Source organism: Phragmites australis, chromosome 4, assembly GCF_958298935.1.
Source record: "Phragmites australis chromosome 4, lpPhrAust1.1, whole genome shotgun sequence".
Classification (NCBI taxonomy): domain Eukaryota; kingdom Viridiplantae; phylum Streptophyta; class Magnoliopsida; order Poales; family Poaceae; genus Phragmites; species Phragmites australis.
The window spans coordinates 18,540,497-18,558,072 of NC_084924.1; the positions used below are offsets into that span (position 1 = coordinate 18,540,497).

The 17,576-nt window shown below is 43.6% G+C and overlaps 2 protein-coding genes across 2 annotated transcripts; one reads left to right on the forward strand and one right to left on the reverse strand.

Moving 5' to 3' along the window:
• Positions 1–14,047: 14,047 nt before the first annotated feature.
• Positions 14,048–14,886, forward strand: LOC133915862 (uncharacterized). Its single transcript, XM_062359229.1, has 3 exons — positions 14,048–14,272; positions 14,356–14,425; positions 14,516–14,886. Exons 1-3 carry the CDS (start codon positions 14,089–14,091, stop codon positions 14,658–14,660), a joined length of 399 nt encoding a protein of 132 aa, XP_062215213.1. The 5' UTR covers positions 14,048–14,088; the 3' UTR covers positions 14,661–14,886.
• A 522-nt stretch (positions 14,887–15,408) lies between these two features.
• Positions 15,409–17,360, reverse strand: LOC133915863 (uncharacterized). The gene is made up of 3 exons (XM_062359230.1): positions 17,103–17,360; positions 15,990–16,084; positions 15,409–15,838 (listed from the first exon to the last, which is right to left on the reverse strand). The coding sequence occupies exons 1-3, from the start codon at positions 17,170–17,172 to the stop codon at positions 15,563–15,565; spliced, it is 441 nt and encodes a 146-aa protein (XP_062215214.1). The 5' UTR covers positions 17,173–17,360; the 3' UTR covers positions 15,409–15,562.
• Positions 17,361–17,576: the final 216 nt, after the last annotated feature.

The window sequence follows — 17,576 nt, forward strand, 5'->3', positions numbered from 1 at the left end:
ATCCATTTCCACAGGCGGGGTCCACATTAGCTGCCGCCTGTGATATAAAGATTTGCACAGGCGGTTCCATAGGAGAACCGCGTGTGGTATGTATTTATTTCAAAATAAATAAATAGAATATATTTTATTCCATTCAGATTTCACACAGTTTCAACAACAATATGAATAACATCACATATTTCAACATTTAACACAAGTACAGCAATATTTACAAAATAGTATTTACAACATCACAAGCCTATATAGCTAAGAGTCGCTGTCCCACACACAAAGTCTCGGATGGCTAGCTAATTCACCTTCGCGATCAAAGAATCTACCGTTCTTGTGGATGACTTCGTGCATAATAAACCGGCACATGTCACGTTGGACGTTTTGAATTTCTTTATCGGTGAGAGCTTGGTTCGCACATTGAATCATCCTTGCCTGGTTTGAAAACACACTAAAAGAGTTAAAACACTACTAACAACGAAAACATAACCAAATAAGAATGTGCAGGCGCAATGGTGACTTACGTCCTCAGGGTTCGTTGTGTACCTCCCGTTTATCCTAAGAAATTCACAAACATAGTATCCACAAAGAACGGTATTGAAACCTTGCTTGTGGCACTTAAAAAAAACGCAACATATTCGTTAGTTCAATAAAACTATTCGTCATTAATAGTGGAATATAAGAATTAGAAGTTGTGTTAGTACCGAAAAATGTGTACGGATTGTCATCGCATCCGGCCTGTCCGTATCGTGTATCCCACCTTTCATTACGTACCACTTGTAGGCCCTATTCGAATACCAACAAGTAATTATCAATTCATAAATAATGTATAAGAATTTTAAGTATGGAAGACTTCCTTTACCTCTGTATAATATCAATGAAATCTTGGTAGGATTTTTGTTGGAAATCGGCAGAGTCAAGGACCACGAGTCTGCTCGACTTCGGCATCAGCATTATACAAATGTAGTGATCGCTACATGAATACTTCTGTTAGATTCTTGATCGATCAACTAAGTTGAACACTTATGTTAGATTCATAACGTATGAAACTTACTTAAAGTTGTAGGGAGCGAAGATGCAGTCCTTGTCCTGCATTTCGAGCATAGCCCTTCCTATATAGGTTGACATTTCGAGCCTTTTTGTTTTGGTTGCTTCTCTTATAACCCGTGCTGTATCCTTTTTACTCTTCCCCTTAATCCTAGGGTCATCAGTCCTTATGTTCACGATCATGTTTGGCTGGGAAATTCGTTGCGGATCAAGGAATCCGACAGGCCTCTATAACTTTTCTGCATCGTTAAATTGCATCCTACAGAACAAATCAATAGTCATTAGCTTCTACAACATATATTGGTACATATATGAACGTAGAGGTAGATTGTTAGCACTTACAGGCACCACACGCTTATGAGATTGACGTCAAGTTTGTCGAGGCGGAACACAGCGTGCATGTCCTTGAAATCCAACATGAGGTAGCTGTCTCTACTTAGATAAACGTTAGCGGGGACAGGAGCAGTGATTATGGAGAGGCCCGCGCGACATGCCCTCATGTACCATTCGTGGAATTTCCGCATCTCCCACAGACCTTCTTGGAGTTGAAATGATGGCAGAAATGGCTTGCCATGCTCATATTTTTCGGGAACATCCAGTGTAGGCACGAAATCTATCTGTGACGTACTTAATGCTTTGACGATCTCTTTTATGAGATTGCCCTTCGCTGGAGATTCCTGTCCGGATGATGCCTTTGGTTTTGACGAGGACAGAAGCCACCTCTTCATCGGATCAGGTAGCTCAATCTTCTCATATGGGGTAATCATTGTATGAACTCTCCGATGCTCAGGTGATGGATGTGCAGGAGGCGAAGACGCCGGAGTCAGAGACGCTGGAGGCGGAGGTGCCTGACATGTAGACGGTGAAGCACAATGCGAAGTTGCCTGCGGCGGAGATACCAGGCGCGGGGGTGAAGGTGCCTGAGGCGGAGTGGGTTGGCACGGGAGCTGAGGTGCCTGAGGCGGAGTGGGTTGGCTCTGGGGTTGAGGTGCCTGAGGCGGAGTGGGTTGGCTCTGGGGCAGCGGTGCCTGAGGCAGAGATGCAGGGCCCTGGGATAGGCTGGACGCTGGCGATTGTGACTTCTGATAGCTTACTATGATATCCCGTCTGGGCCACAAAATGAAGTTTCCAACAGCCTCATCGAGAATCTCAATACCCTCAGGTGCGCTGATTTCGAGCTTGTACTTCCTGAAGATCGGCTGCACCGAGTCCACTTGTACCTTGGCGTAACCGGCCGGAATATCTTGACTGTGAAACACACGGCCTGGAATGGCCTGGCCAGTGGCAGCCTCGAAGTGAAGTCTCCCTTGCTGACCGGAACATGAAGAATGCAAGGGGTAGCCTCTTTGATTTCATCCATAGGATATCTCTGGCTATCAAAATGTGTGGACCCGACGCTGCTCCGAAATCCTGGGCTGGTTGGTTGCTCTATCAGCATTAATGCCGCCCTTTCCTTCTCCTTTTCATTCCACATCTTCATGAATTCGACCTTAACCTGTTATTGTATCTGTTCCTCTAGGGTCTTCTTATATCTAGTTCGTGTCTTGTACTGGCCCGCATCATTTGGGAACCCATGCTTCTAGCCCACTTTTGATCCGATGCCTCGAGTGCGACCCGGGTGTTCCTTGTTCTCCCTGTCAGCCTCTATAGACCCTTCGTTAGCAAGCCCTTGGATGGTCTGGGTTACCTCCATGGTCTCGGGGCTATTGAAGGCTAAGTCCCCAGACTCGGTTCGTTGTGATCGAGCATAGACCCAGTTCCTGCTTCGCTCGTCACAATTTTCTAAAGGGTTGAGTTTCCCAACCCGGGCAGCCTCTTCCTCTTGCCTCCTCCACTCAGGAATTTTGGGGGCATACCCAGAAGTGCCCAGGTGATGGTGGTGCTTAAGCAAGTTGCTTGAACGATTCACCCAGTTTGATGGCATCAGGTGTGGTCTTCTGCCTAACAAACTCTTCCCATTGCTCTGGTGTAATTTTTCCGTATTCCAATTGTTGAGCTCACTCTTCTAACCCCGGAGGCTTTTTCCCATAGTTTTCAATGCATTCTGTTTGGCTGCTTCCTCTGTTCCCGAGGGGAATCGGATGGTTCTCTGCAATATTTCCCATAGAAAATCCTTCGTCTCATCCGACACCAATCGCCAATCAGTTACAGTTATTGGGATGTACTCCTTGACAAGGAATCCGCAACCGTTGCGGAATTTGGCGCAGGCCTCACGAGGTGCAATAGGCTCCCCTTCAACTCCGACCTGTGTTATTGTAAAAATGCCGGACGGCAACTTGTTCCTGCTACGCTCGCCCCTTCTTCGTTTCAGCGTCGACCCAGAGGGACCCGCAGTTTCGGGCACAGATGTAGCGGTGGGTTGTGGCACAGATGATCGACGTGAAGATCTTGGCACCCTCACCCTCTAGAGAGAAAATAAATGAGAGTTGACATCAACAGAAGATATTCCTCCATTTAACAAGTATGAAATGCATTGACTCAACTAAATACCTCTTCGGCGGGATCGTACTCGTTGTCACTTTCCCGACGGTGGATCTCCCGCTCGCACGGAACAGGGCTCAGGCTGTGATACGAGCCCGAGCTTTTGCTGCTGTCGGAGGAGGACGGTTGGTGTTGGCTTGGATCCCTATCCGACCTCTGTGCCGGGGAGGCCTCTATTGCGAGCGTCCTCTGTGCCGGGGAGACCTCTGTTGCAACATCCGACATCCTGGTTGCTTCTGGTTTCTTCGGGATTACTGTCCTCTTCTGCCCCATAGTACTGAATCGACTGCTGGATTATTGTTGTCCAGAAAAAGCTAACAAGTATGCTAGTACGAAAAAAAGGGAAATTTAGTAGTAGTGTAAAATGCATTATATACAAATGACTAAATAATCAAGGGGGAGTGTTATGATACAAATCCAATGATCAATTAGACAGCCATTGGAAAGAGATGTCTTCTCAAGAGGACACCTATTGAAGAGGAATGCATCCCCGAAGGGACATGAACTTGTCCCTTCATCTTGTATAAATCTAATATATGTGCAATGAAAGAAACAAGAGTTCATTCTCTACTTCCATGTGGCACTGTGATAGGTCCTGTATTGTATGTATGCATATGTACTATATATATATGTCAATTGGCCTAACCTAGCTAGAAAGAATAACTAACCACAAAATTCTAACTTGCTAACTCTATTGATACATAGGGCAGCCGTAGCTAGTCTAAGGGCTCCATTCTAAAAATTTATCAACTTAAGGAGGTCCTAGAATTAAATCTCAAATCTCAACGAGTAGAAATCACGTATCATGTGTCCTAATTTGACAAACAAATTACAATGCCATTTCTTTTCTCTCATGACCATTGAATCAACGAAAATTTCTCGTGATGATATTAGATCGATGGGACGGTCATGGAAAGAGCAAAAGAAAAAAAAAGAACTAGAAGTTTGACAATGTTTTTATTTGTTACCTTATACATGACAGAGAATCCATTTCCTCAATAATTAGCCTTTTGTTCAAGAAGAGTTTATGCAAAGAAGAATGGCGGGTAAATGGATGGGTCTACGCAAATTGTGCCTAGGGAAGGCGGGTAAATGGATGGGTCTACACAAATTGTGCCTAGGGAAGATAGGGGTTTAGGTTCCCAAGATTTCAAGTGATGACTTGAAATGCCATGCATGTTCCAAAAGCTGGAATCGAATCTCGCCTACCGCATGTTGTTTTGATCCCCTTATCCAGAATAATTGATCCCCTATTGAGAACAATTCTAAAATGCTATATATTTAGGGCATGCGGTGGCATCAGCACAAGAAAAGTTAGCAAAATAATAAGATCAAGAATGCACGACTTTTCACTTTATTAGCAACATTTGGAACAATGTTCCTACAAAGAAACAAAAAATTAAGACCGAGACATTTAAGCATGTGGCGGCAAGGTTCCACTAATTACATCTCAAAGATCCAAATTTACTTGACAAATCTGACAAGGCATGCATATTGATCCTGGACTAAAATCAAGGGAGAATCATTATGGACAAATCTCTACATGATCTAGGGAGCAGGTAGCCCAGAGTATATACCCAGCGTTAAGCCCTCTCAAGCATTCCATCGAACAGCTTATTGGCATCACAGAGAAGGGGGGGGGGGGGAACCCGGCCGGCCGGAGAACCGACTACGACGGCGCGGCTGGGAGGGGGAACAGGAGGTACTCACTGGCGGCGCTGCACCACGGCACGATGGCCGGCATCACAAAGAAGGGGGGGTGACACACACGACCGGCCGGAGAACCGACTACGACAGCTCGGCCGGGAGGGGGACATGGAAGTACTCACCGGCGGCGGCGGCTCCTCCTCAGCGCTGTGGACCTCAGCGGCGGAGGCGACGGTTCCACCTCGGAGCTGTCGAACTCGGTGGCAGCGGCGGCGGCGACGGCTCCTCTTCGGCGCTGTGGACCTCGGCGGCGGCGGCGATGGCTCCTCCTCGGCACAGTCGGCCCTCCACCGGTGGCGGCAGCAGTGGAAACAGAGAGCATGGTAGGGGGACGGAAGAACAGCCTGACGGTGAGGTCGAGGTTTTCTGAAAGCACTAGGGTTTTCGGGGCCGCGTGCCGTAATATAAGTAGGGACGATTTGGATTTTCACAGGCGGTTCACCGAAGGAACCGCCTGTGGAAATGATCCATTTCCACAGGCGGTTCCTTCGGTGAACCGCCTATGAAAATCCATTTCCACAGGCGGTTGACTTAAGAAACCGCCTGTGGAAATGATCCATTTCCACAGGCGGTTCCTTAGGTGAACCGCTTGTGAAAATCCATTTCCACAGGCGGTTGACTTAAGAAACCGCCTGTGGAAACCTGTTGAATGTTTTTTTTTTGCTAGTTTGGGAAATACTATTCTATTACATATTAAAGCATCTTAAATGTTCTATTATGTACTAAAGCATCTTAAATAATCTATTACATATTGAAGCATCTTAAATGCATACAAGTCCATAATACAAATTAAAGCTTATCCTAATTGTATACAAATTTCAGGGTTCTATCACATTAGAAAAATAAGTCGCGTAACATTGCACTATTTGCCTTGAACTGTTTTCCCTACACCATCCAGACGCATGTACGGCATCACAGATCTATCGAGGGTTGCTTCTACAAGTTTGATCTTTTCTGGATCTCCAAAAGGCAGCACATCATCGAACTGATTGTATTCTTCCGCATCCTCCACATTCTCGACTCCGACAATTCTTTGTTTTCCGGCAACAACTACGTGCTTCTTTTCATTTGCAGGGTCGATTATATAGAAAACTTGTGCGACGTGATCAGCGAGTACCCACGGGTCATCTTTGTGGCCTACAATGCTGAGGTCGACAATTGTGAAGCCGTAGTTGTCCACCGCCACGCCATTTGGGTGTTTGACCCATTTGCACCGAAAGACGGGAATCTGCAGATTCACTCCATAGTCGAGTTCCCAGATTTCTTCTACAAACCCATAGTAGGTGACCTTTTCCCCTGTTGTGTCATAGGCTTCTGTTCTAACTCCACTGTTTTGGGTCGTGCTCTTCTTGTCTTTTGCTTTGGTATAAAACGTGTACCCATTAATGTCATACGCTTGCCATGACATAACTAAACTTGATGGGCCACATGCCAATATTTTAACATTTCTTTTATCTAGAGATTCACCGTCCGGAAGGTTTTGGTTCTTGAACCATGTGGTGAAGCGACGCTTGTGCTCTTTCAAGATCCAATCATACGAGCGGCCTTGATTTTTTGTGTACAGCTCCTTTAGGTGTTGCTCGACGTACGGCGCCACTAACTGGATCTGCTGCAATATGGTGAAATGTGCTTCTTCCACTGCTTTGTAATCATGATCGATGAATCTTTTCTTTTTTTTGGTCCCTCTCCCAGACAACCTCCCCTCATGTCGAGATACAGGTACACCAATGGGATTAGAATCTTTTATGTAATCGATGCAACACTCAATGACTTCCTCGGTACTGTAGCCCTCGATCATTGAACCCTCTAGGTGAGCACGATTCCGTACAAAGCCCTTCAGAATGCCCATGTACCGCTCAAACGCATACATCTGATGTAAGAATACGGGGCCCAGCGCAATTATCTCATTCACGATGTGAACCAAGAGGTGTACCATGATATCGAAAAAGGATGGAGGGAAGCACATCTCAAGTTGGCACAAAGTCTCTACCAACGAACTGTGTAGAGCACCCAGTTTTTCAGCATCGATCACCTTCTGAGCAATTGCGTTGAAGAAGTGACACAACCGTGTGATGACCACCTTTATGTATCTCGGCTCGATACTCCTTATTGCAATAGGGAGCATCTGCGTCATCATCACATGACAATCGTGAGACTTCATGCCGATTAGCTTCAAATCTTTCATCAAGACTAGGTTCTTAATGTTGGATGAGTAGTCAGTCGGGACTCTCACCCCACGTAAGCACTTGCACAGTGCCTTTTTCTCCTCATGTGTCAGAGAGTAGCTAGCCGGCGGAAGATAATGTTTCCCATTTGGTCTGTCTTCAGGGTGTAGCTCTGGCCTAATTCCAAAATGCACCAAGTCCTTACGTGACTTGATTCCATCCTTTGTCTTGCCTGGTATGTCCAATAAGAGGCCAATGATGCTATCACACACATTCTTCTCAACGTGCATCACATCCATGCTGTGACGGACGTCCAAGTCCTTCCAGTAGGGAAAATACTTAAAGAAAATTGGCATCTTCTTCCACAGCGTGCTAGTCGGCGTCTCACTTTTCTTCTTCTTTGTACCCTTCGGCGGCTTCCCAAAAACAACCTTGATGCTATTGACCATTTCAAACACTCGTGCCCCGCTGCAAGGTTTCGAACCAGTATCTTCCTCAACCGTGTTGTCAAAATGTTTCTTCATATTGCGGTATCTGTGAGTTCTGAGTAAGAACCGTCGGTGGCAGGTGTACACTACCTTCTGTGAGTACGGAAGGTACATAGATGCGGTTTCATCCAAGCACACTGCACATCCTTGCTTCCCTTTAACCTGTCCAAATAGGTTAAAAAACGGGATAATCATTGATGGCAACAAAAATCATTGCTTTCAGCGTGAAGTACTGTCGTCGGAATTCATCCCATACCCGGACCCCCTCGTTCCACAGTTTCGCCATATCTTCCATCAATGGTTCCAGAAACACATCTATATCGTTGCTTGGTTGTTTCGGTCCTTGGATAAGAGTGGACAGCATAAGGTACTTCCGCTTCATGCATAGCCATGGAGGAAGGTTGTAGATGGCAAGGACCACTGGCCAAGTGCTATGTGAGGTGCTCATGTCACCGAAAGGATTCATTCCGTCCGTACTCAACTCGAACCTTACATTCCTTGGTTCTTCAGCGAACTCTGGATACATGGCATCGAACTTTCTCCATTGCCTAGCATCTGCGGGGTGTCGAAGCTTAGTTCCATCCTTCTTGCATTTATCGAAATGCCAACACATCAGTTCAGAGTCCCTAGGGTTCGAGTACAGGCGCTGCAAGCGGGGTATCACTGGTAGGTACCACATCACCATCGTAGGACTTCTTCTCTTCTTCTCCGTGTTGGAAGAAGTGTCTTCTTCGTCACGACCAGCATTACTTTTCTTCTTCTTCGTGTTGGCGGAAGCAACTTCGTCCTCGCAATCATCATTCCTCTTATACCGACTCGCATTACACACTGGACATCTATCCAAGGCTTCGTACTCTTTATGGTAGAGGATACAATGGTTCAGACACGCGTGTATTTTTTGCACATCCAATGATAACGGGCAGATAAGCTTCTTCGCCAGATAAGTGGTGGTGGGCAAGGAGTTAGGCTTCGAAAGCATGTTTGCCAAGAGACTCAACAGATCCGAGAAACTCTTGTCGGACCATCCATTGCTGGCCTTCAACCTTAGAAGTTCAAGCACCGAATGCAACACCGTGAACTCCTTATCACAGCCCTTCGATTCCTCATACAAAAGTTCGTTCGATGCCTTTTTTAATGCCTCGAAATTATCTAAACCTCTCGTGTCCCTTAAAACATGCGGTTCAGCGTGGCGCAGCATTTCCTCCAGATCAAAGTCAGCATCATCATCCAGATCAACATCGGGTTCATCATCCATCATAAAATCATTGTTGGCTCCGACTGCTCCCTCATCATCACCATCTACTTGATCAGCAGCGATGTCCTGGTTTGATTTGCTTGTACGTTGTTCGCCGTGATTGGATCAACATTTGTAATTCTCAACAAAATCTCTCAAGATCAAGTGCGATTTGATTACACTTGATTTGTCCCACAATTTCTGGTTCTTGCAGTCAGAACATGGACAGTACATTTCCTTTGTCTTCTTAATTAAAGCGTCCTTCTCTGCGGCTTCAATAAAAACAGAGAGTCATTTGATGTATATTTCTCCATGTCTTGGCGCATCATACATCCATGCTCTGTCCATCTTTAACTTCAACCACAAAATTAGATACATTAATTAAATAAATAATTTATTTGAAAATTAGAATTAAAAAGATTATTATGATTATAATATGTCTAGGCAATTGAATCTACATTAACGTAAATTTATGACTCAAAATAATGTGAATTCATTACTCTCTCTCTCTCTCTCCCTCTCCCTCTCCCCTAGATCTAGATCTAGAGAAAATATCCTCATTCATGCATGATGAAACCTCCTAAGGCTAAACATCACATTCTAGCTACAATTTTAAAATATAATACTAGAATCATGTGAATCTACACAATTAAATCAATATTGCAACAAATTTGAGCTAATTTGATGATCAAAATAGCAAGAACCATGAGCATCTCTAGATCACATTGAAACTCTAATTTAGCCTTAAATCTAAATTTAAACTTCAAAAAAATGCAAGCTAGGGATAAGATATACATACCTTATTTGGCTCCTCCAAGGAAATCAAAAACAAAACCTTCCCCCCCTATTTTCCAAATCAGCCGCCACAGTAAATGCTTACTGTTTCGAACGGTAAGTCTGTCTGAATGGAGCTGGCCGAGAAGAAGCAGTATTTATGAAGTATTTTCACAGGCGGTCGACTTAATAAACCGCCTGTGAAAAGTAATTTCCACAGGCGGTTCCTTACGTGGACCGCCTGTGGAAATGGCGGTGCCGTAGCCACTTTCTCAAGCGGTTTTTTCTACGAACCGCCTGTACAAATCAATCCTAGGTGTCTCGGAAAATAGGTTTTGTAGTAGTGTCTGAAAATCACGCGAATTGGATGGCAATTCCAGAGAGGCACGCGAATTGGGTGGCAAATACTGAAATTTCTCCATGGAAAAGAATGGAAGAATTTTCTCCTATTCAACCTCCTAATTTTGCAAGTAGGATGAAACTTCAAAATCATGGATGACAGCCTAAATTAAGATTCAAATTCATTGTTCCATCTAACGCTGTTTTCTTTTAAAGATGATAATGCTATTGCCTTTTATCAATTGTGGAAGTTGCTATTCCTGCTTAGTTGGGCTACCATGGTTGTGCAGTCAACGGTCTTAGAGCAGGGAATGGCAGTCGAGAATGAAATGCCACGGTTACGGTATGAGCCCTAAGGGCTGAGGCTGTCAACTAAAGTCAGGAGTATGGTAAGTTAGCTGAGATGGACTCATAACTAACTAGACAGTTGAGAAGATTGAATGAGAAGTTACAACAGATTGCGCATACTGATATTTGTAACATTCTCACTCAGCAGTCTCATTCAGCAGTTCTGCCTATGATGTAACAATGGTGGTATTGTTTTTTGGATATAGGTCTCTTTTGATTTTTTTCTCTCTTTAGATGGCCTTTCTCTTTGAAACCTGACCCTAACAAGGAAACGCCAGGGTGAGATTTAAGAAACTGTGTCTTGAGTGAGTTTGTTATATAAGGTATTTTTGTTACTACAGCAACATGCAAAACACATATGAGGGGCCACATAATCCTTTTAATAGTTCTATAGTTACCAACGTGACAAATTGACATACCCGTCTATTGCCAATAAAGAACTTATTGACACCATCGTATTTTTCCTTGACTTTGAGTCAGGCCAGGATCACTGCTGATATGATCTACACCACCAATATTCATTAAAGCATACTCTAATTTGGTTGAATTTGATACAGTGACTAGTAGAAAGTGTAGCAAAGTTGCTCCCTTTATTTTGATAAGAATGATCAAAAGGTTAACCAGATATGAGCCTGAATACCAAAATTTTCTGCATACGAGTACATGAAAGCTGATCTGCCACTAGGAATTTTTTAACTTGCACAATAAGAAGGGATATTTGCTCATTTGCCACCCTGAAGAAGTGGCAATTACTGCTGATGCTGACATGCGGGGCCCTCTCTGAGTTTATGCACGTGAGGCAGGGTGGCAAATGGGATGCCACCCAAGGGTCTCCGATGGCAAATAAGCGAATGCCCCCAATAAGAAAAAAGGAATTACATTCTCAGGAAGCATTTCCACTTCAAAGGTTTATTCTGCCATGGCAACTACTGGGTCTTCTATGACAGTATTTTCTTTGTAGAATATTGCTATTATGTGGCTGCAGGGTCTGTAGAGAAACTTGAAGTTATGATATTACATCTGTAATTCGTAACTACATAGATGAACATTGAAGTCATTGAGTGTAACAGATCCCATTCTTGTGGAGATGGAAATGATAGTGATCATACAAGTGGATCATATCCCTTTTGTCACATGTTATTTTCATTGTTTCCAAGGTTGGTAGAGCCTACAGTTGAGAGACCGCCCACCCGGGCTCGAACCCGGGTGCTGACATATCGTGCGAGTATCTCTCTAAATGGTTCGGTACTCTCCTCTTTTAAGACAAAGCCGAGGGATATCTTCTCCCTGTGATCGAGTTTATTTTATAGTGTTTCTGCCATTGCCCAGCCACTACATGGATAGATTGAAGCCCTGAAAGTTTATATTTACACATCCTTTTCTTGTAATGCTGGCCAATGGTAGAAAGAGTATCGCATGATTCTTGACATGAGGAAATAATCCTTGAATTAGAGAATAGAGATCCTTCTTCTGCAAGGCCCTAAGCAGGAGGCAGATCTGCATAACTAGATGCACTAGATCGAGAACAAAACAAGCATTCTAATTATAAGCAAACGATTCTGGATCTTTTTGACATAATTGGGTTGCTGAGAGGCTGTGTAGGACACAAGAGGTAGGCAGTTCTGATGGCATGAGAAGAGGGGAATGGAAGAGCAATATGCAACTGTGCAGGAGAATTACAAGCTGGTATAAACTGTTTTTGATGTTTTCTTTAGCAATGGTACAATAAAACAGTACAATGACGCCCATAAGCTCTGATGGCAAATTTTTCATTATACTATAATCCTGCTGCGACTAACACAAGAAACCTACAGTAAATTAGCAACATGCATCTGAAAGGGCTGTATGTCTGAACTGTACCACGTTGCTGACAATATACAGGACTCCTAGCCAAGCAAATTCTGACTAACTTGGGAATTGTGACTAGAACAAACAGTGGAAGGAGTTGGAAACTTGGAATAGGTTGTGTATAAACTCTGCTAATATTTCTATCCACAGGTATGTTTCATCATAAATTTGAAAAAAGACAGAAATTGTTTATTTTATCCTTTGTAAAAGGCAAATAATGTGTGGCATTAAAAAGTTATGTAATTGGAGTCATGCCCTTGAATTACATAACATTAGGTTCACAATGCAAAATATGTGAAAGGAAAACTACTAATGTCACATAAATATGTGACACTTCTGGAGAAAAAAATTATTTAGCACTTATCAGCTTATTCACTTTACTGTCATCTTCACAATAGGTCTGTTTTTTGGTATCGGTCCTACCCTTATCTGTGGCCAACTTGAATCCGTTGTCACATCGGAGAATCGCCCTAGCTAGTGGTGCTCTGGAGAAATACCGTGGTTCAATTGATTTGATAGCTAGTTTGTTTTGGACTACTACCATATATAGTGTGACCAAGCTTAACTATTGATGAGAAGGGAGATCACGTGAGAAGTGGATGCATCATGGTTCCTACCATAAATCATAGGAGTAGCTTAGCATTTTAATTTGTTAGTACTCTCGAAACACTAGCTAATTTGGCAGTAACATTTTGATGAAGATGATATTAGCAAATTGTATGAACGACCGGACCTAATGTCCTCTTAAAATGAGTACAAATTGATATTAGTATGATATAAATACTAGTCCATGACGAACTGCCATGAACAGAGGAATGTTTTCTTATTAGGTAGCTCTATAAATAGTACATCTATTGATTATTTTTGGATCGAAGTGTGCTAGCATGTAGACCCTGGCTGACAACATCTAGATGCTTGCAGGTAACTGAGACAGCCGATTTCCAAAAGGATTTGAGTTTGGACAGCTTAGACCGGGTGGAACTTGTTATGGCCTTGGAGCAAGAATTTTCCATTGAAATTCCTGATGACAAGGCTGACAAGCTTTCATGCTGAGCGGATGTTGCAAAATATGTACTATCAGAAACTCAATCGAACAATAACAGTGTGAGTGGCTCCTGACGGGCAAATACAAGTGATCACAAAGGGCATATTTTATTTTTTATCTGAGTCTCGGTTACAAAGGACGGTTTATGTGCTGTGTCTCCTGTTAATACTTTTGGTAGTATGAAGCCAAATGCTTCCAAACTCCGTATTACATAGTAGTTCTCAATTAGTTTGACTGAATCTTTACCCTTCTGAAATGTCTCCTTTAATGGTTTGTCATGTGGAAAGGTTTTTACTTTCCACGATTGTTTCTTATCAGGATACTGAATTCATTGAACTTCAGCTGTTACCCTTCATTCTGTAAACAGCAAAAAAGTGTCCGGCCTTACTTGTAAGGTATCCAATTGTTACTGTTTATTATTGTCGTGGTACCTGAATTCTAGAAAAATTATGAGTTCTGATCTCAAGTGGTAGAGCCGTTAACTGGATGGAACGTGGCGTGGTAGCATAAGACTGGACCACGTCATCACAACTTGTGAGCCTTGGCATTTGCTATGGAAGAGAATGAGCCAGGGAAGCTCTCGCCTTATCCAATTCTGTCAGACAGGTACTACTACATCATGTGATGTGCATGAGGCAGGAGAGTTCTTTTCCTCCTTCACACCACCCAGCCATGGCCAAGGTAGCTCCCTCCCTCCTTGCCGTTGGCAGCAGCGCCGCCTTCGGCGCCCAGCTATCGTCGAAGAAAGGTATCAGCTTGTTCCCCAATCGCATCGTCAGCAAGCGCACCAGGATATCAGCTAAACTCGGTATGATAACTCAATCCTCCCCTGCTCTTCATGTTTTGTTTGAGGCTCTGTGAAACAAGATTGATTGTGAGTGATGCACGAAGGAGGAGATGGGGAGCTGAAGGAGCCTCCAGGCAAGAAGAAGTTCATCACCAGGGAACAGGAGCCAGAACAGTAAGCATTTTCATCAGGGCTATGCTCTGTGTGGTAGACATAAGCCTGTGGCTGCGATTCACTCGTTTCATGTGGATTGATGGAATGCAGGTACTGGCAGACTGCAGGGGAGAGGAAGGGTGAGAACCCCATGATGACACCCCTGCCCTACATCATCATCTTCGGCATGTCCACCCCCTTTGTCATCCTCGCCATCGCCTTCGCCAACGGCTGGGTTAAGGTCCCCATCCGATGAGCTCCTGCTGTCGACGACGGATCGGAGCACACGCGGTTGCGCAATCAGATGTAGGAAGTCGCCAAACACCTCTTCAGAGCCTGCATCATTTCCAGCGAGAGCCCTACGAGTTTTACCTTCATAGAGAAAATTTCTTGATTGTAAGCATGAATGATCATATATGTATTCATAAGATGTATGTAACCCAACACTTTCAAAGCTCTGAAGTATTTGCCTCTTACAAAAACCTCAGTCCTCGTTCTAATTCAAGGTCTTGTATCAAACTTCAGCTCTTGGCACAAAAGAAGGTTTTTACCATCATCAATTGTTCTAGAGTAATCACATCCATAAACACAACTTAATTTTTTATAGGCCTCACAATTAGTCCTGCTATAAAATGGCATATCCATATTTAAAATTATGTGAAGTCCCTGCTGTGTTCAAGGTCAATGAATTGCAAGAAGGGTAAAGGGATGACTGTTGATCAATCTGCAACTGGTATAGCAGCAGGTACAGAAATTTACAAGAGAGCACATCAGCACAAACATAAAAGGCACATGCAAGTTTGATTTTGTGAGTCCATGGAAAACATATGTACAGAGATTTTCGTGCCTGATTGGCCTTACATGCCACATATATTAGTTATGTAACATCCGGCATATTTCCCAATTTCTCCATTTCAAATCACACATGTAAAAACGATTCACTCATAATTGAAAATTCATTAGAAATCAGACTCAGAAATTGAATTCACAGCATTTCAACGACATGGAGAACAGCAGAACTCGGATTAATTACACCACAGATAACATTTTACTTTCTTGTATTAGTTGACCATGAGTATCTATTATTGGGGAATATCACCTGCACAAGTATACAGTATATCAACCTTCTAGGTGAAGGTGGCATCATTTGCCAGTCACCTAGTGTGGTTTTCTATCAAATTCAGATTCATGACAGTGTGGGTCGAGCCAATCGCGAGGAGAGCTCTTTGGCATGCCTATACTATTTGCTCTAGCACCCATCAGCTCCCTTAGGCTTTCCACCTTGTTCTCCTGAGCATTGCCAGTGAATTTCTTATCTGCTTCCTTCAGCTTATTCCTGAACTGCTGCTTACGGCCAACTGTGTTCAGCTCCTGCTGCTTTCCATGAGACGGCGGAGCCCCATGAGGTCCCAAGTATATCTTCTCATCTCTTACCTGTTCAAGTATGAATTTACATCTCCATCAAGTAATGAACAGGAATGATCCAGTAATTCATAAAGGTCAAACTTCAACACACAAAAAAGAGGATACAACAGACAAGTAAAATCTTATGAGGAAAAGTTCAGAAAAGCATTCTGGAACATGCCTGTGGAGGTTCAGGATCCTTTGCTTTGGGGTCACTTGGCTCAGATACGTCATCATCTTGAGTGGACAAGTTAGGAATAACAAATCCGTCCGCATCTGTAATTATACCATCAACATTAGGAGGACGTGTAAAATAACAGCAGTGCAGCTTACATGAAGCTCAGCATGGCATCATGAATTACAACTACCTGACTAAATTGTACATGCTCAAGTCTGACAGAGATATCTGTCAAACTCAGACTCTGATGACTAAATTATGAACATATCACAACCAATGACTCCAAATATGTTGACAAGATTTATAGCGTTCCTCTTCCACTGAACGAGGTTAAACAGTTTACCTGAGTTGGCTCGTGTCAAAGCCTCATATTTAAACCACGCAATGCAAAAAGTACTGTACTATTTCTATCTTCTTTCATCAACTAATACCCTTTGGCTTTGTTTGGCACTAGACCATTTCATCAAAAGAAAGGGTTATTATCCACGCTCCCCTTGTAAGTACAGTGGTTCCTGAACTGAATCAGGAAGCTCTTGCTTGATAAAGGCCCCAAAAGATTAAAAGCAAGGTGCTACAATTCCTAGGAAACTGTGGTCTTGACTCTTGAGTTGAATTACGAACGTAACAAATCAACAAATGAAGGCATATATTCTGCTAAATTTTTCATGTGCAATCTTAACAAAATGGACTACGAATAAAATTTGGATGAAATTCACAATTTGATTTCTTAAAACTAGTGGATATTCGCAGTTTAAAATCCTAGGTCAGTAGGTCCCTAGCACGTTGCTTTTCCAGCTGAAAATTCACCAAACTGCTAACACACACACTTCAACAGACCTTTGTTGGATTCTACACCCCCAGTGACCCATAATTTCTGAATCAATATTATCTAAACTGTTTTCCTACACAAAAAAAAGCATGCTAGCACAATGTCTCAAGCAATTGCAATCACAAGTGCCGGACACAAGGATGGGTACCAGCAAGAAACCAGCTAGATACCCCGCATCATCACATCCTTGGAACTCCTCTGCTCATAAGGCTTGGTCAAACCTGAAGCTAAATCCTGCTAAGCGCAGCAAGAAACGAAGGCGCATAAGTGATTTCTCAGTTACTCACCCCACTCGTCTTCCTCGGCGGCGTCCAGCGGCGGTGCTGCCTCCGCCGGCGAGGGGCAAGGTGCGGCCATGGTGGCCCGCGAGGGGAGGAGCAGGAGCCTCCTCGACGGAGACAGATCCCTCTCGCCCTGGCGTCGGGTTCGCGTTGTTCTGCTGCGCCTTCTCGTCGCCTCTCCGCTTCCCTTGCGAATCGATTCCGTCTGATCCGAGAGCGCAGAGAGCACAGAGGTGCAAGCAGGTTGTCGACGAGCCGAGCCAGCTCGAGCGAGCCTACAAGAGGCCGAGTTTGGAATAGGTCCGAGATCGGCTCAAATCAAACTTCAATAGGCTCGAGTTTAGCCCGTCTAACCTCGATAAAAACGAAACTTTAAGTAGATCTTATCATTTTTATTGGTAGGATAATCCTGCTCTTTGAATCCTTATGTTTTAGAGATATATAAGGAAAATTAATTATATAGATTTAGAAGGATGGTAA

What these genes read in the sequence shown, in the direction of transcription:
- LOC133915862 (XM_062359229.1), top strand. Translation starts at nt 14,089, where the DNA reads ATGTGCATGAGGCAGGAGAGTTCTTTTCCTCCTTCACACCACCCAGCC. An exon ending in CAGGATATCAGCTAAACTCG is followed by an intron (nt 14,273 to 14,355) that starts GTATGATAACTC and finishes TGATGCACGAAG; the next exon opens with GAGGAGATGGGGAGCTGAAG. An exon ending in AGGGAACAGGAGCCAGAACA is followed by an intron (nt 14,426 to 14,515) that starts GTAAGCATTTTC and finishes GATGGAATGCAG; the next exon opens with GTACTGGCAGACTGCAGGGG.
- LOC133915863 (XM_062359230.1), bottom strand. Translation starts at nt 17,172, where the DNA reads ATGGCCGCACCTTGCCCCTCGCCGGCGGAGGCAGCACCGCCGCTGGAC. An exon ending in CGCCGAGGAAGACGAGTGGG is followed by an intron (nt 16,085 to 17,102) that starts GTGAGTAACTGA and finishes GTATAATTACAG; the next exon opens with ATGCGGACGGATTTGTTATT. An exon ending in AGGATCCTGAACCTCCACAG is followed by an intron (nt 15,839 to 15,989) that starts GCATGTTCCAGA and finishes ATACTTGAACAG; the next exon opens with GTAAGAGATGAGAAGATATA.